At 39.7% G+C, this 24,130-nt stretch overlaps 5 protein-coding genes across 10 annotated transcripts; 1 reads left to right on the forward strand and 4 right to left on the reverse strand.

Moving 5' to 3' along the window:
- Window positions 1–608: 608 nt before the first annotated feature.
- Window positions 609–3,053, forward strand: LOC100265990 (cathecol O-methyltransferase 1). The gene is made up of 4 exons (XM_002266863.4): window positions 609–1,299; window positions 1,959–2,269; window positions 2,373–2,437; window positions 2,580–3,053. The coding sequence occupies exons 1-4, from the start codon at window positions 896–898 to the stop codon at window positions 2,874–2,876; spliced, it is 1,077 nt and encodes a 358-aa protein (XP_002266899.1). The 5' UTR covers window positions 609–895; the 3' UTR covers window positions 2,877–3,053.
- Window positions 3,054–4,729: 1,676 nt separating this feature from the next.
- Window positions 4,730–6,610, reverse strand: LOC100248815 (protein CURVATURE THYLAKOID 1B, chloroplastic). Its single transcript, XM_002266071.4, has 6 exons — window positions 6,092–6,610; window positions 5,902–6,005; window positions 5,709–5,795; window positions 5,525–5,587; window positions 5,113–5,150; window positions 4,730–5,015 (listed from the first exon to the last, which is right to left on the reverse strand). Exons 1-6 carry the CDS (start codon window positions 6,255–6,257, stop codon window positions 4,958–4,960), a joined length of 516 nt encoding a protein of 171 aa, XP_002266107.1. The 5' UTR covers window positions 6,258–6,610; the 3' UTR covers window positions 4,730–4,957.
- A 5,439-nt stretch (window positions 6,611–12,049) lies between these two features.
- Window positions 12,050–14,814, reverse strand: LOC100248794 (transcription factor bHLH67). Of its 2 annotated transcripts, none has more exons than XM_002267783.5 (4): window positions 14,292–14,814; window positions 13,192–13,896; window positions 12,631–13,065; window positions 12,050–12,502 (listed from the first exon to the last, which is right to left on the reverse strand). In XM_002267783.5, the coding sequence occupies exons 1-4, from the start codon at window positions 14,322–14,324 to the stop codon at window positions 12,416–12,418; spliced, it is 1,260 nt and encodes a 419-aa protein (XP_002267819.2). In that variant the 5' UTR covers window positions 14,325–14,814; the 3' UTR covers window positions 12,050–12,415. The 2 variants fall into 2 exon arrangements, with proteins under 2 accessions (XP_002267819.2, XP_010661504.1); XM_010663202.3 differs by having other exon boundaries at window positions 14,288–14,813.
- A 2,013-nt stretch (window positions 14,815–16,827) lies between these two features.
- Window positions 16,828–19,802, reverse strand: LOC100259043 (metal tolerance protein 1). Of its 4 annotated transcripts, none has more exons than XM_002266310.4 (2): window positions 19,325–19,802; window positions 16,828–18,351 (listed from the first exon to the last, which is right to left on the reverse strand). In XM_002266310.4, exons 1-2 carry the CDS (start codon window positions 19,340–19,342, stop codon window positions 17,113–17,115), a joined length of 1,257 nt encoding a protein of 418 aa, XP_002266346.1. In that variant the 5' UTR covers window positions 19,343–19,802; the 3' UTR covers window positions 16,828–17,112. The 4 variants fall into 4 exon arrangements, with proteins under 4 accessions (XP_002266346.1, XP_010661501.1, XP_010661502.1 ...); XM_010663199.3 differs by having other exon boundaries at window positions 19,301–19,590; XM_010663200.2 differs by lacking the exon at window positions 19,325–19,802 and adding an exon at window positions 19,083–19,294.
- Window positions 19,803–22,294: 2,492 nt separating this feature from the next.
- LOC100253908 (NDR1/HIN1-like protein 1) lies at window positions 22,295–23,645 on the reverse strand. 2 transcript variants are annotated; one of them, XM_002266193.4, is made up of 2 exons: window positions 23,509–23,645; window positions 22,295–23,148 (listed from the first exon to the last, which is right to left on the reverse strand). In XM_002266193.4, coding segments are annotated over exons 1-2 (660 nt in total). In that variant the 5' UTR covers window positions 23,510–23,645; the 3' UTR covers window positions 22,295–22,489. The 2 variants fall into 2 exon arrangements, with proteins under 2 accessions (XP_002266229.1, XP_019081060.1); XM_019225515.2 differs by having other exon boundaries at window positions 22,295–23,151; window positions 23,509–23,642.
- Between the last annotated feature and the right edge of the window lie 485 nt (window positions 23,646–24,130).

Below are 24,130 nucleotides of genomic sequence, written 5' to 3' on the forward strand. Positions count from 1 at the left end.
ATCTATATATTAAAAATAGTAAAATAAAATTTAATTCAATTTAATTATAAAAATTAATTTTATATATAATTCAGGTAGGACTAAACAAGACAATACCCGAACTCATTCCCAATTTTAAAAAAATTCTTAAACTTATTCCAAATCAATTTAGTTAAAATTCAAACGATGAGATAGTTACCCAAAAAAAAATCATCCCATTATGATCCCTAATGGAGATCCACATCTATCTACACAACATTCTGCATTCTGCATGCCAAAGTCCAAAAGGAGCCCAAGAGGGAAAGGGTTGAAATGAAAGCACGTGAAGGTCCAAGACACCAATGAAAGAGAGTAAAATATTTGAATTATTTTTTAAAAATTTGTATTTAATAATTATTTTTATATTACTGGGTAGAGATAAGATAAAAATGTGGGACAACGTAGGGCCTTCATTCCACATTCCCACAACCCGCATGGACCGCGTATGGCTATGGATGTCCTCCTCCAAGAGTTACAGAGAAAGGAATAAAATATTTAACTTGGATAATTCACATGTTATTTTTCGTTTATTATCAAGATTTTGCTTGGATGTGCATGTGCCTAAAACTATTTCGTTAAATAATCGGAGAAGTCTAGAAATTTTCATCATCAAATGCGTCACTTGAAGATGTTTTCAAACCAGAGTTAAAAAACAGGGGAATAATAAAATATAAAAAAAAATGGCTGGGGTGGCGACAGCTTGGCCAGAGACTGCACCAATTCAATGCACGTCCTCCCCAAAAAGGTGGCAGAAATTGTCCATGTAGGTATCTATTTCTACAGCATTCTGTATAATGTACAGAGGTGTGGTGGTTTGGATCATCACGGAGGAATAGAGTGAGAGAAAGGGAAAGTTGTTTACCAAGCAGAGCCAATAATGGAGCCTTCAGCAGAAGAGAAACAGAGCAGCAGGCTATGCCATGAGGATGGTGATGTAGAGCCCTGCTCCTACGCCATGCAATTGGTGACTTCGTCTGTGTTGCCCATGGTTATGCAGACCTCCATTGAGCTAGGCCTTTTTGATATCATTGCCAACTTGGGTCAGGCCTCTGCCTCAGAAATAGCTTCCCGGCTGCCTACAAAGAACCAAGAGGCACCCATCATCCTGGATCGTATGCTCTACCTTCTTACCACTCACTCTGTTCTCAGTTGCTCTGCCATTGATGGTGATGAGAGGGTGTACGCACTCACACCTGTCTCCAAATACTTTGCCAGTAATCAAGGAGTTTCCTTCGGCCCACTACTGGCTTTGATCCAGGACAAGGTCTTCATGGATAGCTGGTCAGTTTGCTCCTTTTCCCTCTCTCTCGCCCTGCTGAGCATACTTTTAACTATTGTTCCTTTGCTAACGCCCCCACAATTCTCATAATCACAACCCATAAACCCAATTTCCATGGATTTATCTGTAAACCCATTTGGTATGTTGTGTTTACTGAAAATAAATCCTGGTCTCCAAACCAAAAAGTTCTAATTTTGTTGGGTTTTTTCATATGTACCAAACAAGTGACAATCACGTTTAGACTTTTTGCATTTCAAACCTAAAAAGACAAGGCTTAGCAATTTGAAATCAACCATTTAACTTACTCTGTTTAGACTCATGGTGAATTCCAAACCTAAAAGGTGGTTTCCATTTAATGATACAGACCAAGACAAAGGGGAAATATGAAGAGACCATGTTTTCACCTTCAGCACCTAGAAGTGATTTTTTTATGCCTTATCTCATCGTGTACTTTTTCAAATTAGATGTACGAAAATAGTAAGCTGTTAGGTGTGAATTGTGGGTTTGGGATCGTGTTGAAGTACTAATATTAGTAGTGAAGAGATGTTAGTAAATTGATGATCTGATAGAAGAACTATGATTTTATGCACATTTTGTAGATCTCTTTGTTCATTGCTGTGTCTTTTCCAGTTAGATAACTTCAGCTTTCCATTCACTTCAGGTCCCAACTGAAAAATGCGATTATTGAAGGAGGAATACCATTTAACAGGGTCCATGGATCTCATGCATTTGAGTACCCTGGCAAGGACCCCAGATTCAATCAGGTTTTCAACACAGCAATGTTCAACCACACAACGGTAATTGTTAATAAGATCCTTGAGTCCTACAAGGGTTTTGAGCACCTTACGCGGGTGGTCGATGTTGGTGGCGGTCTGGGAACCACCCTTAGCATAATCACATCCAAATACCCCCATATTGAGGCTATTAATTTTGACTTGCCTCATGTTATAGAACATGCTGTGGCGTATCCTGGTATAACTTTTTACTTCCTGCTACCAAATAATTTTATTGAAGTGTTAGTTTAGTTTGGGCTCAAGATAAATTCACCAAATGGAATAATTCAATTTTGTTGCAGGTGTGAAACACATTGGAGGGGATATGTTTGTAAGTGTTCCCAAAGGAGATGCCATTTTTATGAAGGTGAGTTTTGAGTCTTTCCAGCATCCTAACCAGCGTATTGGCTGCTGTATTGACAGTTAAAAGAAAAAAGGTTTTTTATAACCTTGTTATGCTATTTTGGATCTGATAATTTGGTGATGATAAAAAATATGTATGTATGTAGTGGATACTTCATGATTGGAGTGATGATCACTGCTTAAAGTTGTTGAAGAACTGCTACAAAGCTCTACCAGAGCATGGGAAGGTGATTGTTGTGGAGGGGGTTCTTCCAGAAATACCGGAAAAGGGATCTACCGTGAAAGCTATCTGCCAAACAGATTTGATAATGTTGACTCAAAACCCTGGAGGAAAGGAGAGGACAAGGAAGGAGTTCCTGGACTTGACAATTGGAGCTGGATTTGCTGGCATCAGATATGAATGCTATGTCTCTTGTTATTGGGTTATGGAAATCTTCAAGTAAACAACATATGGTTAATTTTCATGGTACTGTTTGCAATTGTTTAGGAAACAACTTTGCAAAAGGGAATAACTCTGTAATGGTTCTGTTTTATGCAATTAGTGTTTGGAGTATGATCAACCAAAGTAACTTTAATCAATAATGCAGATGCTTCAGTTCGTGTATTCATTTCTTTTCCTTTATTTCTTTTGTCTTCGTTTACTTCTTGTTTTGATTCCACTGTTGTTGCAACCCTTACATTACCATCACTGATCACCACCACCACCACTTTAAACATTTCCATGGCTGCTGCCACAGCCAATGGTTAACACATTTAGATTTATGATTGTAGTCATTGCATTACATTCCACGAACAGTACAAATGGTGATCAGTTTGAACCGGTCTGGCTGTACCAAAATGATGGGGCTCTGTTGTTAGTATCAATAGCTTAAAAGAAAGAGTTTTCAGAATTTATGCAAAATGGGTTATGGCTTTCCTTGGTTTTTAACATAGATCTCATATCAATGATTGCTTTACTTAATGATAGGAAAACTTTCAATCATAACCATTCCACCATGAAGGTTCCACGTGCTTTTAGAGTCGAGCAGAAAAGTGCAGCTTAGGTTAATTTATGATAATGGCATAGCCCAATAAGATTAGAGTGTGACTTAGAGGACAATGAGAAGGAGAAGAAAAGGGACAACCCCAAGTTGCAAATAAAGAAAATGTTGTGTATTCTTTATCCTTTCTTTTCATAAGGAAAGGTTATCTTCAGAAACCCATATAGGTGTGGAACACGTTGGAGGTGGCGTAGTGTATTTCATTTGCTTGCTTTTCTTAGTGAAAAGGTGATTTTTCAGAAATTTGTACCGTTGATTTAACATTTTTCTTCCAGGTGTGAAACACGTTGGAGGAAATATGTTCCAAAAGGAGATGCCATTCTTATCAAGGTGATTTCTGAATATTTTGGCCTTCATAGTTCATACTTCCCATGGATTGGTAGACAGTATTCACATTTTTTCTCCTTTCTAAATAATCTTGTAATGCTCTTTGGGATTTGATGTGATCATGAAAACATGGGGTTATTGGCCAAGCAGTTATCTAGTCCTATGAGGTCTCAAAATCGTGAGTGTTTCCATCCTTCCCAATTTATTGGAGATCAGATAAGAGCTCACCTAGCTAGATCTTACCTCTTCCCTTTTGATATGGCCTCTGGGAAATTTATCTCAAATACTCACTGTTACTCCATTTCTATGCTTTCAAGGGGATCTGTTTTGGAAGTTTTCTCGTGGGAATAGAGGTGGCTAACTTGCTATCATTCCTTATCCATTCTGTTCTTTTGGTTTCATTTGGGCTACACAATAAGACATTGTTTGTCCAGTTCTTTATTGTCTTCCACTGTAGGCAGAAGTTATTAAAAGAAAGTATGGTTTAGTTAGAAAGGACTTTTAGAGACTCAGAATGACTCTTAAACTGGCTATTGTGAGAGTAAAGTCACTCCAAATTCAGGACTAACCATAAAATTTTTCCTTTGCATGCCCCATTTCTGGTTTTCTAGGAAAGTTGGCTAACAAAAAATCCCGTGCTTTGACAAAAGCTACTAGCCCCAATTGAGCTACTGCTCTTTTCTATAGCTACTCTATCCTCATGTGTTCATGTCACAGACAAAAGACATACATGCCGAGATCTTATACAGTTTGAGTACCTTGCAAGTTCCTTGTTTCTAGATACCTTTCTCTCTGCTTCACAACTCTTCTTTTCTAATAGCTATAGCAAGAATTTCAGTTGAATTGAATGTATTGTTATATAGTCTGGGTCTTAGCAGAAAAATAAGTTGGATGACATGGACTAATATACATTCCGGGTGATCAAGAACTTTCAATTAACCAAAGAAATATCATTATGGCATTAAATAGTGCTACAGACAGGGAAATAATGCATATATATTACAAGTATCTTCAAGAAAAGCACCTTACATGGGTTAGAACCTTACGAGAACAAAAAGAAGCATGGTCACATTTTCATGCACTAATGCTGCAGGATATTTGCTTCAGAAATCAAAAGTTTGCCTCTTCTCAGCAGCATTTCTTCTTTTCAACTTCCTTTAGCTGCTCCCTATTATTTCCTTGTATGTGTCCTTGATTTTTTGTATCAAAGCTTCCCTGGCATTTCATTAACCATTTGCAGTAAGGAGTAAATCACTGAATGAATCAGATGTAAAGGTTTTGTTTTTGATTTTGATAGAGAATTGATACATACCTGTCTGGTTTGAAAATCAGGTTCTTGTATGCAAACCACTGCAAGAAATGGGAAGATAAAGAGGATGCATAAAAAACTAGGAAGAAAACATAACCCACATTCACTGGGGTTTCTTTCATGGACATTATTGATCAGATAATTTAGGTCTGTTGGAATGGAGGATGATTAGATGGGTAAACAGGCATTGCAAACATGATTTTTTTTTTCTTCTAAATTTATACAAAGTCCAAGAGTAACCAAACCAGAATCCACACTGAAAATGGCTAAAATGTGGGGTTGAAAAACCAAAGGGTCTGATGTTTAAGGTCAATCATGAATGAACCTCAAAATGCTAATAAGGACTTACATTGATCGAACCGACAGTGTCTACAAATTGTACATGGATACATACAGCAAACTATAATCAACTTACCCCAGAGTAGCCAATGCCTACAATCTCAAGCACACCAGGAACCAAAGGAAGCTTATCAATGGCCTGTTACAAAAGACATCCGGTCATCTCTCAGAAACCTACTCACTAATTGAATTATCACTAAGAAGTTAAACTGCAAGCAAATCTAGGGCCATAATTGGAATCATGGTCGATTGATTCTCACCGAGACCATCCCTGTGGAGACCCACAATCCAACAAAACCAGCTGCTGCAAGGGAGCTCACTGCATACTTATCTTCAACTTTGTCCCACTTCACATTCAAGAAACAATCTTGTCAAAAAAAGAGAGAATACACTAGCAGCTTCAACAGCAAGAGAAGACAATGCATTTTTATGAGACAAAAGTAAAATTCTTACAGCCTCTTGAACTGTTTTGATAATCTCCGGCACCTCAGTTGTACCAACCTCTGCAGGAGCTTCCCCAGTGGCCATGGCGATGACATTGCGAGCGATCTTACGACCTGGAAAACACCAAGATCAATGGCTACAACAAACATATATGCATACCCAAAATGTCTAAATCACTATCTGTATGAGTTGTACTCACAGTAAGTGGTGCCTTTCCCAGGCCGGTGCTGAGATGGCACAGGGGGAGGAGGGAGTGTAGGGAGAGTAACGCATTGGGACGATGCGGCGGCAGATTGGCGAGGAGCCTTGCCATCAATGAGGGTAGATGAGGAGGAGATGGAAAGTGGGGTGGTGGTTGAGGCCATGGCTTCTGAAAAAAATCCTTCAGGCTAGGTGAGAGATATCTCAGGCCACTGGGGAATTGGATCGATCCTTTTTTGTTTTTGTTTTTGTTTTTGTTTTTCTGGTTTTACATGGAGTGGAGGAGATAGATAATTTTCATTAGGTATGTAGAGATGCTTCTTCTCCCAAGTTTGGAGGTGGAGAACCACTCATTTCATTCATCAAGATAGTGCTGACATGGCTGTTGGATAGGCATTTGATGGTATTTCATTGGATAGGATACACCTCTGTTGTGCCCAAATATGTGCCTTGTTCATGTTATCTTATTTGAAGTGCTGAGGGCCAGCTATAAAATCCCCTTCATCAATGCAATATTGACATGGGCAAATCACAAATATCCGGGTCATGTATGGTGGTCAGGAAATCCAATTCCTAAGTGTTTGAGATGAATGAGTGGCTGTAGATGGAAGAAGTGATCCCACAGGCACAGCTTGACCATGGATAAGGCATAGCTGAAATGGAAATGTTAATATGGATAAAAGAGGACAAATTCCCTGAAATAGAAAAATGAATGGAAGAGAAGAATGATTCAAATTTGATGAAAATAATAAAAATTGCAGTTTCCCTGTATACTCTCATCTCTGTAGTGGTGGTACCCTTGTAGGGCCTTGAACAGGTTGATGGTCCTGGCCTCCCTTTTGAGGCTAGGTTTATTAGTGTGGACTTGGACCTATCTCTGAGGAGAAGCCCCTGTGAAACAGAGTGGGCTCAGGCCTAACAGTAAAGAACTAACAACAATAAAGTAACAGTCACATCCTCACACCCAAGTCCTAGTTCATCATTCAGAGGGTCACTCAAGGAGCTTCATGTACTCCAGTGCTTGAGACTGTACCGCCACCAATAGCCTTGGTCATTCAATCTTTGGGAGTAAAGCACCGGCGGATGGCAATGGGCGGGTTTTTTAGGGTACCCGTCTTGTCCCGTCCCTAATAGGACGGGGTTCAATTTTAATAAATAGATTTAAGATGGGTTTGAGAATTTTTTTTGAAACCCGGGACGAGTTCGGGTATTGCCACATCCTGTCCTGCCCCAATTATAAATAAAATTAATTTAATTTAATTTTTATTTTACTATTTTTAATATATAGATAATAATAAAATATTTTTAATAAAATAAGTTATAAAAAATATAATAATTTAATTATTTATAAAATATATTTATTTTAATGTAATTAAAAATTTTAAAAGTAATTTTTTAAATAAAATTTAAAAAAAAAGTTAAATGGGACGGAACGGGTATGATATAAGAATTTATCATACCCGTCCCGTTCCATTTAATTTTTTAAATGGGACGCGGATGAGAATTTTTTAACGGGATAGGGTTAGAATGGGGCAACCCGTCCCGAATCCGCCCCGTTGTCATCCCTAAAAGCACCATCATCTTGTTGCAGTGAGAGTATGTTCTTTAATCCAAATGCATCTTAATTTAACTTAAGTTTAAATACTACTTAATAGCGGTCGGTGGTTAAGTTCTTAGAATGGTTTGTTTTTTAGCAAATGCCTATTTATGATCTTCAAGCAATAACAACACATCAACTAGACATATGCCTTCGTGAAATAAGACACCCACGAAAGACTTGTTTGCTCTTTTTGAGGAGGGACAAGAGATAAAAATTAGAACATCTTTTTATTCAGCATAGGAACAAAAGAAGGTAACAACTCCAACTTTGTCTCAACTGCCGAAGAAGACATGCACCATAAGCCCATGAAAACAAAATTAGGTCTAATCACTTGATGATGTACAAGGGAATATGTTCTAACTACTATACTCGAACTACAGGGGGAATATTTTCTAACTGCTATTCTCAGACTACAGGGGAATATGTTCTAACTATTATACTCTACCTATGGGGGATGGATTTTTGGTCCTTTAATACCCCCTTTTTTTTTTATGCATTTATTAGAGAGCAATAAAGTGGGAATATTAAAGACTATTTTGCCTCTTGCCTTTTTGTAGCAACAATTTTTCAATGAACTCTTCCTCTAGAGCTTTTATTCCACAATCTTACTAACAAGTGTAGCAAATTTTGAAGTGTTTGACAAAATTTAATACTTATTATTTAACGATTTTAATTAATTTTAAGTTAAATTATATTTAAGTTGATGACTTAAAATTTATTACTTAATTCTTATTTTAAGTATTAAGGTTGTTTGATAAAATTAACTTAAAACTTAATTTAAATTATTAAATTAATATATCTATTTTCATAAGTTATAATTAAAATAAAGAAAGTTGAGTAATAATAAAGATTGTGAAATAACAAAAAAATCATAAAAATAATTGAGACAAATGAAAAGTAAAAAAGTAAAATGAAGAATAAATTAATTATTTTTATTTATTACTTAAAATCGGTTTTAACTTTAATTCATATCATTAAATTATTTTATCAAATATACTTAATTACTTAAATTAAATAATTAAATTACTTTAAGAAACACTCACTTTCTCTGTCAAACTTTACTTTATAAGCAAAGACAATGTGGGTACTCTTATGGATTTCCCTTCTTTGGTCAATTTAGCACTCAAGTTGTAAAGAAAAAGGATGGAAAATGTTATGAGTAATAGATTTCTTCCTTCTACGTTACCTATATATAGTAAAAAATCATCATCCTAGGAGCCATTGATACGTGGCTTCTTTCTTGGAGGAAAAACCCGTTTACAGATGTCTATCCATGTCTCCCACATGATGAAAGGACCTTAACTATACACACGGCTTTGTGAAAAAGAGGCATCTATGAGAGGTATTCATTCTTCTTGAGAACAGACAAACGATGAAAACACCTTAATTAACCTTACACACACCTTTGTGAAAAGAGGCACCTATGAAACGGATTGTTTTCTTTTGCCTCAATTTTTTTAATACCAAGTTACCAACATAGTGATCACCGTTTGATTTACGACATGATAGGAAAAATGTAGAACTTGTTGAATTGCATGGTGGAAAACAGAAGACAAGAGGGGGGCAAGGGAGATAAGAGAGGGTACGAGAGAGAAGTCATTCAGGATCCAAATTCCAATAAGAACCCATGTCTCTTAGCGCCAGACGAATCAGAATCAGAACACAACAAAAGTAGGATAGATTGATGACACGTTCTCACATTATTAGCCTTTTGTCTTCATGGCTCAACCTCTCATTGTGTTTTGTTTTTTTATATTTTTGGTTGGGGTGTGTCATCCCAAAATCATCTCATTATGCTTTTCACTTTCCTACCCCCCCCCAACACATTCCATCACTTGGTAAAAGCTGTCCTAGAATCCCATTCTTGTTTGCATTGCGCTCAACTCAACAACCCCATCAAGCCACACCCCTCCCCTCCCCTTTCAAACATAGCTTTCAACATAACCCAATTGCTCAAAACACCTACTTATGCCATGAAGCTTCTTACCCGGAATGGGTGCCAAGGAGAAGAAAAGAGTTGTGGTGGTGGTGTAGGTGATCAGGTGGAAATGGGGTGTATAGTGTCTGGGTGTCTCTTCTTTCGAGATGATGGTGGTGGGTTGGGGCCCACATAATGAAATGTCCTTTGCAGTTTTCCAAAAACACAGAGTCTCCGAGGTGATTTCTGCTGTTTCTCTCTCTCTCTCTCTCTCTCTCTCTCTCTGGACGCCTACGATCGGAATCTCTGACCCACCACCACGACTACCACCACCAGGGCGTACTTGTCAGCATTCCGGACAAAAAGCCGGTTGTCCAGAAAAACCCTGACTCCATTGCAAATTGAATGGCTTAATTCATTGCTCTGAGATGAACACACACTTCCAAAATGCCATGCATTTTAAAAACATTTCATAGGAGGCAAACCTTGCAAAGAAAAAAAAACCCAGTTGAGAAGGAATCAGATTGAGACAGAGGTTCTCTTTGGGACTTGAAGTCTAACCTTGGTGTAGAACATATCCATTCCGGCCTACTACCCCTTTGGAATTTGAAGAATGACTTTGCCATTTTAATACTATTAGTTGATCGCATAAATCATATGCCAATCCAACATCTTTTCAATACTGATTAATAACCAAAGAGTAAGTACGTATGGAAATGCGAGAGTGATTGGTATGGTAGATATGGTGGCACACCTTTCTAAATAAAACAGTCACTTATTCCAAAATCTGAGATGGGTATCACGGTTACCGGCGCCTTGGGGTTTGGCTCTCCAAGGAGGAGTAGGTCAAGAAAGCATCTCTACTTCTCTAGCCTCAACATCCCCTAAAAGTGAATAATCCCTTTTATCTTATAAGCAGCCCAAGTCAATCTGAAGGGATTGGGCTCCATGAAAGTAAAGAAACTTGGCAAGAAAAAGGTTTTTGAGTTTGCCCTAAAATCATCTTTATAGGCTGATACTATGACATGGACATTACACAACTAATAGAACAATGATGGTCTTTTTTTTTTTTCCTTTTTTGAAATAAGCCAAGGGGACCAGTACTGTATTGGCTGGAAAGATAGAGAGTGAGGATAATTAGTTTGTTTGTATATAGGATCATGCTCCAAAAGTTTTAAGACAATAATACAGATGAATGAAAGGCTTTTTTCCATTTAAATTATTGAATTGGGAAGGGTGTGCCCAAGGAGTGGAGTAAAGTTGATCTGGGGCAATCCTAAAAGGCTGTTGGGAAAAACACAAAGAAAGAGGAAAAACGGAATAGGATTAGAGATTGGAGATTAGACTTGGTTGATATAACTTATAAGCACATGGGGATGGGTGCTGCAGTCTCAGCCCTGAGGCTGGGACTGGTGGGTTGCAGAGGTGGTGGGGTTTCCATCTCTTTCTCCCTCTGACGCTTTATGACATTTGTTCAGGCCTTAAAGTTGAACACCTCGATCCCACTCCCCCACCCTCCCCCTCTCCCTCCCTGACCCTCTTCCTATGGGCCTTTGACTTGTGGATTCTGTCAAACACCTGCCCATGCACAGTCCTTCTACGGTACTACCACATCACACCTTTCCTTCCGAAGCTTTTATCAATAATATTTAAAACACCAACCATGGGGGATTGTGGGGTGAGCAATGGCTGTCACAGCCCCATGTCTACTTTGCCCTGAAAAATTGATTGATGTGGGCTCACCATGGTGAGGTTCTGTCAAGAAGAAGGTACCATAGTTGGCTGTGACACTAGCTGGCTGACCCTTTCTAGTACTTGCAAGTCTTGAACAAACAACACCTCTCCAAGGAGTCTCATGGCAGCCCTGTTGATGACGGTAAAATTGAGGAGGAACAGTGGGCAACCAGAGAGTACCTGGCTGCTACCTGATGATGTGTCAACAATGGAACCCATCGCAATTCAGCTCCCCCTCAGCTCTCCGCATTTGACAAATGTGGTCAAAATTTTCAAAATCATGGACTGGAGACTAGGGACTGAGGACTGGGGACTGGGGCTTGTCACTGATCAGTCTTTTGTGTAGCTTGCCTCAAATTCTCTACAGTGCCATGCATACCCACTTCCACAGGCCACGTCCTGATTTTAAGGCACTTGACTCCTGTCCGTTGGACCCATTAGAAATTTAATCTGATTTCAGGTTGGACCCCATTACAAAAGAAATCCCTTTTCTTGCTACCACTTGAACATTTGCAGAAAATTTATTTGGGAAGAAGTCGAATATGAGATGGAAGTTTGGTGTACTTAAAAAGATGATGTTGTTTGGTACATGGGTGGTTCCCTTGGGCCTGAAAGTGAAACCTCAATGGAGTGTGGATGGCCCACTTTGGTTGCAGAGAAAAGAAGGAAGGCGAGAGGACATAGAATGTGATACAGCAAACCTCTAAAGAACTGAGGACAGCCCAAAGTCAATTTAAAAAGCGAAGCATCATTCCTGAGTAATGATGAGATTAGAAGAAAACTCAAACAAGTGGACCCCCAGCTGCACCAACAGCCCATCCCCAAAAGTTAAAAGAAAAACAATGTCCAAAGAGTAAAAAAAGAAAAAGAAAATATTAGTTGTGAGTTAAGCAGTAGACATCATCTGCATTCTGGACTGCTTATCACAACTACAAGGCATGGATGCAGACAATAGTAGGGAGTGCGCACTCTTCCCCATCCTCTCATTTTTTTCTCTTCACTCTCCAAAAAAATATATATTTAATATGTGCTGCTTGCTGAGCTTGCCCACCCCTTGAATCTTTGACCCATCAGCTGCTGCCATTGATGAAGCTGAATACTTGATGGACTGCTGCTGCTACCTCATCTGCTGAACCTAGCTTGCAGTCGTCTTCTATCTGCATTTCCACAGCGAAAAAACACGAAATAAATCAAAACAAAAAAGATTGAAAAGAATTCACTTCTGGGTTGCTTGAATTCCTCGCCGAAAACCAAAGGAAAATCATGGTAGTCATGGTTTACTCACCTTGAGATTGAAGGAGTAAAGGACTGTGCTTTGTAATGAGGTGATGTTGAGGTGCAACACTGTTAGACTGAGATCTTCAAGGGCTACAATGGCCTTAAGCAACTGGCCGGGCCTTCTTGGGCACTGAATTTTCAAATTCACATGCGTTTGAATGACGGTGACTTCTATGTCCGCCGCTGCAGACTTGTTGTCCGCTGTGAATGTGAATTCGTCGCTCCTTCCTCCCTCGGCAGAATTGCTTTCGTCTGGAGCAAATCTGTGTTGGGTGCATAACCCTTTGGACGCAATTTTTGGGGAGGATGAGGAGGAGTTTGTGGAGGCGTCACCGCCTTCTTCACTTCTCCTCATTCTTTTTTGGGCTTGTAGGGATTCAAGCAGTTGTTCAAGCTCTTTCACAAAGTCGATTGCACCCCCAATAATGGACGCTTGGTCACCCTTTAATGGCAAAAACAAAATATAAATTCCAAACCTTTCAAACGAAAAGATTGAAAATTTCATTGATTGAAATGGAACAGATGCTCAATCCAACTCAAAGAGGATACCAAATATTTGGAGAATTACCCTTTGAATGTAGGAGGTCGGCATGAGGGAGCGGAGGGCGTTGAGATGGTCGTTCATTTGGCGTCTCCGGTTGCGTTCGACGGCAATGTGGGTCATACGCTGGCTCTCCACCTCTTCCTTGTTCTTCGTCGGCCGCGTTCTCTTTCGCTTTCTTCTTTCCCGGGTGATGGGTGGGGATTTGGACAAGTGGGCCTGTTTTTGCCTGGTTTGTGGCTGAACCCACGCCGGGGAAGAGCCTGAATTTGTGTCTAAGCAACCATTCTCTGCTGAGTTGGGTTGGTCCTGGTTGCACTCGGAGCTTGTACCCTCGAGACATGGAGTTGAATGCTGGTGATGTTGAGGCTCCTTGGTCTCGGATTTGACTGGAGAATGCATCTCCAATATGTCGTGGGTGATGCAGCTTTCAAGCTCCCGTGCCTGAATCCGAGAGTCCAACTCAGTCAAGTGGGTCATCCCCCAAGGCTTCTTTTGGTGCTGTAATCTCAAAAGTGCCTGAAAGTTTGGTTCTGTAAAGGGTGAAAATGGTGGAGATTCCACGCTTTGTAACATCTGAAGAAACGGCATTCTGTCCTCTAAACTAGGAGTTGAAAAAAGTGCTTGTTCTTCCTCAGATCTCTGGCTCTCTGTGCTGAGCAATGGCCCGTAACCCAACTCCAAACTACTTCCGTGTTCCAAACCCTCCACATCCAAATGCTCCCCAAAGAACTGCAACAAAATTGAAGAGAAACCCAGAGAGAAAACATGTGAAAAAAGAGAGAAAATAAGGAAAAATCTGAATTCACAGCAGTCTTTATCCCTTAAATCCGATAAAAGAAACAAGAAACAGAAAATCACTGTCATGGGTTGGGTAGGTGGTTTGGATGCAACGGGGAGAAAAAGAAAAGAGAAAAAAGGAATAAAAATAGAATAAGAATAGAATGTTGAGAAAAAAGGAGCAGAGCAGAAGTTGGTGTTTCCAGAAAAATAACACAAAGCATTGAATGCAAGCATTGTGGGAAGTAAATGCACTCCATTTTGTTGAATCTAGAGAAGGGATTGAAGAGAAAAAGCGTAAGAGGAGAGGGAATGGAGAGGAGAGTACGAATTTGAAACTAACATACACAGGGATTCATGGGTCCTTGAAGCCTCTCCATCAAAGCTGAGCAGTTGGAGAAGTGGGTACAAATAGCAGTGAAATTAATTCCCTACTTGCTCGTCCCTCTCACCAATGCCTTAAATTCTCTGGGTGTGTCTCTCACTCCCGGTTACGGGTTACCAACATTCCTCCATTGTGATACCAACAAAACAAACAGTAATAAATGAAGGAAACCACAGTGATGCATAACGAGACCCCATCTACACAGCCTGCAACATATTCCTTTCTTTCTGGTTCTAGGGATACTCTTAAATAGAAAACATTAATTACTTCGAAATACTCAAGGAGAGAGGGCAATGGGGTTAGGACGGATTAACAATGGTGAAGAAAATGGAAAATAAAATAGGATGTGGTGAGAAACGAAGGGTGGAAAATACCCAACTAAGTTAGAAGATATAACAGATGTATTTCGGGAGTGCTGAGAGAGTTGGTGGGAGAGGAACAGCGAGAGAGAGAGAGAGAGAAGAGGAGGTTGTCTGGTTTCCAAGGTCCCAAGCATTATTGGCGTGACAGATTTGTCCACCAGCGGGGACAGACAGTTGTGGGGACTCCCCCCCCCCCCCCCAAATCCTATACCAAGATTAGCTTTGGAAAGTCCTTGTATGGATTGTGTCACTCCTCCACTCTCCGTCTCCCACCATTGCTCATCACTCCTAACACCCTCATTTTCCACCCAATTGGCACTAAATTTGATATCAAAACCATGTTATATCACACATAAAAACATTCAACACAAAGAGACCCTATCATCTCATTCTATGCTTAAAAACTTGGAATGAAGCTTTAGAACCTTTGTCTTTATCTGTATTTGACATTCCCATAGTGTACAATTCCTGCATTTAATGTACCCATGGGATCTCCTTCAACTGTCGGGAGCTGTGTGGTGGTGGTACTGCTGCATTTCTCAATGACTTATCTTTTATTTTTGGGGCCCCTGGGGAAAATTTTAATACTCGATGGAGTTTTGATTATTTGAAATCATTGAGACCTTCTATGAACACTTTTGGAGGATATTCCAAGACAATGATACCCCTTTCTAATGGAATCTTCAATTACTTTCTAACCCTTTTACTTGACTATAATACTTTTTTTATTTCATTGTTTTGGGGAATGTAGAGCTGTCATTTGTTGACTTCAATGTTCAGTATGAAGGTGTTTGATAAATTGTAAGTGTGCAATCCTCAGCTGAGAACTGTTGCTTATCCTATTCTGCACACTGGGTAGTGTAGTGGGTATCCCAGTAGCCCTGCAAGAAGAGGCCTTTTAACCAAAATAAAGCCACGGGAAAGCTTTTCTGGCTTCTCCTCATGGTCCATGGAGGAAGGCTTATTGTACTGTCTATCATAGCGCCAGAGAGGCGAATAATTTTGTGTAAAGACTGCCTTCCTGCCAATGCAATAGCCCAACTAAAGACACAACCTGTAGGCTTCACAAGATGGGGTGGAAATGGTGTGAAATTATTTTGATTATCAAGGCTCAATCAAGCTAATTGAATCTCAAATTCTGAGAGGCACAACCCTTTTTTTCCCCTTGGTGTTGCTATCAGGCCATCGTCGATGCCACCTGAACCATAACCATAGGCGTGTCTTATAAGGCGACCCCTCCATGGTAACCATCTCAGCATGTGGTGCTCCCTTCCTTTCTACATCATGGACAGCGTTTGAGTCATTGGTCATCCGCCCATTTTAATAATTGAAGATGGCAAAGGTGTTGCTATTTGTATGTATATGTGTGTGTTCACACAAGGAAATCAGAAAGAGACACATGGGAGACACATATTTCACCCTACAGACAAGGTCATTCCAGTTCAAACCCTCTGCTCGAAGACACCAATCTCATTTGATAAGTTTTTTAAGAATCTTATCCGTTCAAACTGTGGCCTCAATTTCCCATCTTTTAAAACTACCACACAACCAGAGCCGTTCTCTAAAACTGCAACGCATACATCCTAGCAAAATAGCATTAAAACTCTTTAGTTTTAGGAGATCAGCAAGTTTGCAGTCCATTTAACTCATGTGGACACCATTAAGAAAAGCCCTGAAAAGCTCTAGCATTGCAGGACCAAAGGCCAGGAACCTTATCCCCATCTCACAAGGAGCAGCTTCTCTTAAGCTGGCCCCTCTCCAGCTTCCTCTGGTCATCAACATAGTGCCACGTCAAGGGTGAAGTTTTCATTCATGGGAAAAAAACGTAAAACAGTACTAGAGTATTCACATGTTTTTGCTTATTGGGTTAGATTGTGACTGCCCAACCCACCATTCCACCACCGTATGCACAGTTGCTGTTAGTCAGCAGCAACCAAAGGGATGTTTGCCCAGCGAGGAGCCGAAAACCATCTCATGCGCGTTTTGGAGGCTCAATGCTAGGCCCCCTCTCAGCATAATGATGGCTGTAGTTAAAGCCATTATAACTTTCACACCATGACAATGGCTTCTCCCTATAAAAAGAATGATGCAGACAATCATGTATGGTAACTTGGATGAAATGAAGCAAAGGAAAAATTCTAAGAAACTGAAGATTCCATTGAGATTGTACCAATACAGAACCTGGAAACAAGGATGCCATGGGAGGAAGGAGGATTACATATAAGTTGTAAGCCTGGAAGCTACGAAATTGGCGCCAATATCGGCCAATCTGCCTCACAATATCAATTTTAATATTCAAAATTGGCGCATGGAAACAGTTTGTGCAATTAAGAAAAAGAAAAAGATAGTTCTAGGAGTAGGAGCAAAGCTCCCCAGATACAAACCAAGGATACTTCCTATTGCCCTTTTGTTCTGAGGACTTCATTCACGCTCTATCTGTATAGTTACATGACTGATGTTATACTCCCTTCTAATATAATTTATTACATTGTCCAGCACCATGTCTGTATTTGCTTCGGGCCTGACTTTGACATGGCAAGCCAACAGGACCTTTCCCACCGTGATGGCCCATATATGCAGCTCATGAACGGCCACCACTTCATCCATCTCACACAACCCCTTCTCAAGCATTGTTGCATCAATCTCTCTTGGTGTGCTCTCCATCAAGACTTCGAGTATGCTCCGCAGCATTTTGATTGTTGTTCCCAAAACGATAACAGAAAAGATAAGAGTGCAGATTAAGTCAACTATCTTCCAATCAGGTTTAATCCATATGATTGCCCCTCCAATCATTACCCCGATGCTCTGAATGGAGTCCCCAAGAACATGGAGATAAGCTCCCTGTACATTGATGTTCCTCCCCCTCTTCTCTTCATTCTTGCATTCTGGTTGATTTCCTTCTTGCGAAGAATTCTTCAGCAGCGGCTCAGAAGGATCCTCATGAGTATGATGGTGCTCATCATCTTTTGAGTGATGCTCATCATCTTTTGAGTGATGCTCATGATGATGATGATGGTGTGTGGTAATCTTCATTCCATGGCTGTGTCCATGACCATGATCATGATCATTATGGCTATGGCCATGATCATGACCATGCCCACCATGAGCATGGTCATGACCCAACAAGAAAGCCATCATGATATTCACAACCAGACCAAAAGTAGCAACAAGAAACATTAGAAAGCCATTGACCTCACCTGTGTCATGAATGAGTCTAACAATGGCTTCATAAACCAAAATTCCTGCAAGTAGCCATATCATCTGGATGGAAACTAGGGCACCAAGAATCTCGACCCTAAAAAATCCATAAGACTGACGAGGAGTGGCTTCCCATCCTGTTGCCCAGAGTGAAAACAAGGAGATAGCAAAAGCTGCAACATCTGAAAGCAAATGTGCTGCATCAGTTAATATAGCAAGACTGTTGGCCTTGATGCCACCAGCAACTTCAACACTCATGAAGACAGCACATAGTATAACCGCAATTAAAAGCTTGCGCATGGAAGCTGATCGCTCTTTGGCATCCTTGGAGCTTGATCCAGAATCTGAGAACCCACAGGGCGCTTCCCCACAAATTTTGCTTGCTCCCGTGCTCCTTCCTCCAGCAGGAACATCAACACTTATCTCTATAATCTGTGAATGTTGCAGATTTTGCGCTTCCATCTGGTGGTAACAGGAACAACACAAAACAACAATCATAATTGCACTCTTAAGGGTAAATCTATGCATACTACAATGTAAAAAATAATTGTGTCATTGATAAGAAACAATGCATATTACAATTATGATATCAAATATTGGCATGTTATGATAGGATCAAAGTTCTAAGAAGGGGAAGTCATGCCACACCTCTCCTAAGGAGGCCCAACTGCATAGACACCTTAACTACACTGAACAAGACGCCAGCAGTAGATGAGTGGATGCCACTTAAATAAACGATAAAGAACAATTACAGACAAAAACATTAGGCAATTGAACTGATTACAGAATCCGGATATGCCTTTTCCATCATACCCAGTCAACCCAATTAGGTAAACCACACAACTGTCTCTTCAAGTAATGAAGAACAGCAATGGGCATATCAGGGTTTGTAGCTGCCCCATCTCAAAAGTTTGACTCCATGAATGAATTTGTCAAACCGTGTGAAGAATATATTACAGTAAAGACACCAAAACCCAAATCCCTAACTTGAACACCACATTGCTCCCAATTCTAAAAAATCATAATATTCAATTTTCAAATCCAAACAAATCGAACTCCATCCATCAAACACTCAATAATAATTCCATCATTAGCAAAGAAATAGATTTAAATGATGAACAGACCATGATTCCTGAAATGAAATGGGGACAAGAGAAAAAACAACTCTACCTAAAATAGAGAAATGTACTTACCTGGGTTTCTGGGTTTCTGCCTAATTTCCAGATAAACCAAATTCAAAACCCTATCAAAATCATCCTAAAACTACCATATCCACCAGCCCATGTTAGAATATTCGCATATAGTTGATTCCATAGATCCCCAAACAAAAAAAAAAACAAAAGCAAAGTGCTAAAAGGCATGGTAAGCATACGAGGAGATCAAATGATAAAAGGGGGTTGAAGGGACTTGCAGTTTAATATTAGCGTGAGGCTACCTCTGAGGTTATGGTCATCTTGCTCCAACTTCAATGGAGGATTCAGAAGTGGGCATGAATGATTGCAGTTGGGTGGGGCTTTTAGATTTGGAACTTGGGTTGGACGAGTCAACCAGGGAATTGAACAGGATTGATGAGGATAAGAAAGTAAATTGATTCCATGCTGATGTAGACTATACTAAAGCCTGGAGCTCATGAGAGGGAAAGAGATTATTGATTAAAGAAGTGTCAAAAACAATTGATAAAAGGGACAGGCACTTGGAAAAATCCAACTACAAATTGTCAGATCCGGCTGCCCACTTCGCTGTTTCTATAATTGGCTATTGTGCAGTGACGAATCTGTCCATGCTCATTCCATGCGGCACAACCACTCTCTATTTCATGTTTTCAAAAGTAATTGATAGAAGACAACAAAAGCTCATCGTCATCGATGATTTTAGCCATTTATTTAGAGGGTTCAAGGCAATCTATTTGAGCTCATTGACGTCTCTTGTGATTTGGATTGTATGCATTTAATCAAGCATCTCAATTGGGTCAAAAAATTTAAGGGGAAAGTTGACTATTGTATTGAAAATTTTGCTGTATATTATGTTCTGTCACCATTACTTGCAAACATGGTAGCGGTTTTGTCTTCCATGGGCCCTATTCAAATCCCTTGCCTCTTGCTTAGCCAAGGCTTCTACCTAATTAAATCCATGAGAGGAATACTCTGGTCCAATTATTGGTAGATTAGTTAAATCAATTTAGAAGTGTCAAGCTTTCTAGAAGTGGGAGTAGGATATAACTTTTATCGGGTTGGATCGGGTCGACGATCAACTCAATTTTAACACAAATTAAGAAATAATTAGTTTAAAGTCAATCCAATTTAACTTCTAATTTAAGATAATCAAAACTTAATTTGATACTTTTTAATTTTTTTTCTATATATTTATACCATAATTTAAATGATAAATGAAATAGAAATTTCAAAATAATAATAAAATTTGATATTTAAAAAAAAATTAAAGATGAATATTGTTATGTAAGATAAGATCAACATAAATATTACAAAAATATTAAATCACATGATATTAACATGGATTGTCGAAACCTCTCTAAGCCCAACCTAAATTAATTTTAAGTTAGAAAAAATTTAATCCCAAATCTTAACTTCGATTGTTTAAACCTTATCTAAGCCTAACTCTAAGTTGATTTTAAATTGAAAAAATTCAATCCAAAGCCGTTACAACCTTTGCAGCCCTATCCAAAAATGGGGTCGACGACATTGATGCCCATTCCAAATGCACGAAGCATGGTTACCTTCCCAGGGAACTTCCATGTGAAGGCAGTATTGCCTTCAGGCACGTAGAATCCAACCCATTTTTCATCTTCAAATGCAGCAGTTTGTCACCTTCCATGGCAAGGTGGCCATGATTTGTCACAACTCTATACTTCTCATAGAGTTTGGCCACGTATCCAATGACTGGGTAGCAGAATGAAAGACATTTTAATTAGAGGGCTCTGATGGTCCTTTTTGAGACATTAATTCAAAATGATTCCTTGTTTTCTGCCATGACTGCATGGCCTAACCAATGGCCCGCACGTAAGAGAGAAGAGGAGACCACCAAAGCATGGAAGAACTATTGTTAATGGTAAAGGCGGAAAGAAGAAAATTGCTTGCTCACCTTTTGTTATGAAAGATTGACTTACAAGCTCAATCGTCGATGGTAAATATAATGATCGGGTATTTTAGATTACGTTAAAAATTCTAGTTTGAAAAGTCTTCTTTTGAATGGTGGTTGAAAAGTAGTGCTCAGAGAACAAATGTTAATTTTAGATTTGTAAAACATTTTTTAAAATATTTTTTTTGACTTAAAAATTATTGCAAATATTTGAGATAGTAGAAAGATAACTCGTGAATTTATTATACTTGTAAATAGGAGATGGTGTAAGGGTTGGTTTTAAAAAAGTAAAATAACATGTGATAGTAAATCTTAACTTAACTAATTTATTTAGAATTAGGCGTTTTACTAAAAAAAAATTCAGGATGTTTTTGATTGATTTTCGGTGTGGATAGAAGTAACCCTTACTATCAAACCCTTGAGCAGGGTCACGAGTTGTGGGTTGCCCAGGAACATGACAGTAAAGGAATCAATGTCCTTATCTGTCACGGAAAGTAATGCAAAGAGGTGAATCTGATTCCCACTTACATCCACTTGACATTGAGATTAGAGCTGTGGGATCCAGGCATGCGATGCCCAAAATCCAGGGCTTCAAATCCCACTACTTTATCAATTGATCTTATTCATTACTTAAAAACAAGAATGGGATCCTTAAAGCACTAATCCTTCAGTCAAAAAAAAAAAAACATATCTCACCTTCTTTGTTAAAGGAGAAGGATCAGAAGAAATGTGGTTAAGCTATACAGCCCTTCAAGGAGATGGTAGTGGTGGGCACAAGCAAACAAATGGTGGGGCATCAGGACTTTGGCTTTTTATTATCTTACCAAGGAATCACCATTATCACCAATCTCAATATTCCATCCTCATCCAACAAAGACCCTACAACCAGTATACTAGATATGAGATATCACCACTATCAAATTTTGACTTTCCTGCAAATACTTTCAGGCAGAGGAAAATGGCAGTTTGGAGGAACTTATTCTACATAAAGGAAAAGGCAAAGGTGCAATGCATATGGCAAATGGGTTGTTCCTTTTTCTATTCTTCTTTTTCCTTTCTCCATACTGGTTTAAAATTGATTGCCAAATGGTGGGGTAATAGGCTGCATGCAGAGCCAGACGTGTCAATGTGGATGCCCTGTAGTCAAGATAGAAACAAAGCCAAAAAGGAAAACAAAAAAAGAAATTAGAACCGACAATTAAAACTGCCAAAGATGAGCTAAAATAAGGAAGAAAAAGGGAGGGAGGATGACGAGGGAAGAACAGAGCATATCAGGAAAGAAGAAGGAGAAAAAGAGGAAGAAGAGGAAGAAGAGGAAGAAGAAGAGACCCTTTATTATCCATATTGCCATGAACATGAACACATGCTCCTCTGAGTTTGAACTTTTTCTGATTATCTACCTTTCAGTGTTACAGATAAAAGGGGCAAAAGTTTACAAAATGAAAACAACTACACTCAAAAAAAAAAGGGAAGAAGACACTTAGAAGGAAAAAGCTTTGTAACTTCATATATCAACATTGCACAGCGGAGATCCAAGCATAGGAACTTGACCCACAACTCCTTTCTTCAGACCCACCAACACATCACATTTGACATAGACCCCATAATGCATGCTCCAGAAGGCTCCGGCCTTCCACTTCAGTCTCCCCAACAGCACCAACCTCAACCCCATCACCCCATACGCCTCATCCATCACCAACCCATTTGCCACCTCCAACGACACTGGCACCGCCTCGCCACCCAGCACCGGCGACAGCGCCACCGTGCTGTGCTTCCGGTGGTACAGAGGCGGCAGCATGGCCGGCGGCGTGATGGCCTGGTTCCGGTACGACACGAACGCCGAAAGCCTGTCGTAGTATATGGAGACTCGCTTGTTGGGGTTCCGCGTGACGATGGTGAACTGCATGTTGGTGGAGATGAGTGGAGGGGATGTGGTGTTGAGGTCGTAGATGGCGACGCCCATCACCGTGAACTGTGGTTCCTGGGGACGATACACCAGCCACACCACCAGAGCTGTGATGCCTGCTAAAAGGAGGAGGATGAAGATGAAGGTGCAACAGGCTCGACGTGGGTCCTTGGGTCTGTAGGGGCTAGGCGGCTTTTCTACACCCATTTCGGTCTGGGTGGTCTGGGTTTGAGTCTCTTCTGCCGTTGTGTGCTCCACTGCTATGAAAATGAGATCAGACCAGAGGATTTATATAGCAAAAGGGGTTACAGAAAAGGGTCAGTGGGTGGTGATCGTGGCGAGTGACTGTGAGAAAAGGCTGAATAAGAAGAAGAATCAGTGAGACAAATGGAACAAAAAAGCAAAGAAAAGGAAAGAAGAATTAGGTCTCTCCAAATTAAAGTGGGTTTTTTTTTTTCTCTCTCTTTCCCTCTTTTCTCTTCTTTTAATTTTTTTTTCCCTGTTACTTTTTCTTTTCCACGGATTGTGAAAAGGATGAGAAAAAAGAAAAGAAAAGAAAATGCATGTTGAACATTATACTAAACAGGTACTATTATAAAGAGTGGGATGATTATTACTTAGTAGTTGTGAGTACTCTTCACCATCATGCTGAAAAACCTGGGAAATAGAAATCCTCCTCCCGTGGATTCTGTAAACCAGATCCCAAACACAGGGGGAGAGGGGAAGAAAGGGGTTGTTTCCTTGCGGAAAAGCTTAGCCGACATGTGGATAAGCCCAGACCCACTGTTTTCTGCATGAAAAGGGACGTGGCTATGTCTCAGCACCTTTACATGGTTGGGTCTGATTGGGTGATGCCTCGTCACAGGGCCATCTTGAGCTCAATGCCAAATGGCTTTTGGGTCCCATCACACGTGGAGTATCGATACCACCACTCAGACATCTTTCAACTTAAATTCGCCACACTATAATTGGAAAACACTCGTATTTAAGACTGCATTTCACAATGCTTTTAGGAATCATTTTTAGAATGAAATAAAATTTAAAAAACACTTTTAAAACATTAAAATAGAAACACTTTTAAACACATTCTAAATTATTTCTATTCAAAATTAGACACTTTCAGTAAAATTTTAATTTTTCTTGTATCAATTCACCAACCATGTAGCTGAAGAGAAATAGGAGCAGAGAACCCGGGAAGCATAGTATTAGAACTAAAGTTGAAAGGGAAAAAGTGGAATA

The sequence above is a fragment of the Vitis vinifera genome, chromosome 15, assembly GCF_030704535.1.
Source record: "Vitis vinifera cultivar Pinot Noir 40024 chromosome 15, ASM3070453v1".
Lineage (NCBI taxonomy): Eukaryota > Viridiplantae > Streptophyta > Magnoliopsida > Vitales > Vitaceae > Vitis > Vitis vinifera.

What these genes read in the sequence shown, in the direction of transcription:
- LOC100265990 (XM_002266863.4), top strand. Translation starts at nt 896, where the DNA reads ATGGAGCCTTCAGCAGAAGAGAAACAGAGCAGCAGGCTATGCCATGAG. An exon ending in AAGGTCTTCATGGATAGCTG is followed by an intron (nt 1,300 to 1,958) that starts GTCAGTTTGCTC and finishes CATTCACTTCAG; the next exon opens with GTCCCAACTGAAAAATGCGA. An exon ending in GAGATGCCATTTTTATGAAG is followed by an intron (nt 2,438 to 2,579) that starts GTGAGTTTTGAG and finishes GTATGTATGTAG; the next exon opens with TGGATACTTCATGATTGGAG.
- LOC100248815 (XM_002266071.4), bottom strand. Translation starts at nt 6,257, where the DNA reads ATGGCCTCAACCACCACCCCACTTTCCATCTCCTCCTCATCTACCCTC. An exon ending in TCAAAACAGTTCAAGAGGCT is followed by an intron (nt 5,796 to 5,901) that starts GTAAGAATTTTA and finishes TTGAATGTGAAG; the next exon opens with TGGGACAAAGTTGAAGATAA. An exon ending in TAGGCATTGGCTACTCTGGG is followed by an intron (nt 5,151 to 5,524) that starts GTAAGTTGATTA and finishes CATTTCTTGCAG; the next exon opens with TGGTTTGCATACAAGAACCT.
- LOC100248794 (XM_002267783.5), bottom strand. Translation starts at nt 14,324, where the DNA reads ATGGAGAGGCTTCAAGGACCCATGAATCCCTGT. An exon ending in CGACCTCCTACATTCAAAGG is followed by an intron (nt 13,066 to 13,191) that starts GTAATTCTCCAA and finishes TTGCCATTAAAG; the next exon opens with GGTGACCAAGCGTCCATTAT. An exon ending in TTTACTCCTTCAATCTCAAG is followed by an intron (nt 12,503 to 12,630) that starts GTGAGTAAACCA and finishes GTGGAAATGCAG; the next exon opens with ATAGAAGACGACTGCAAGCT.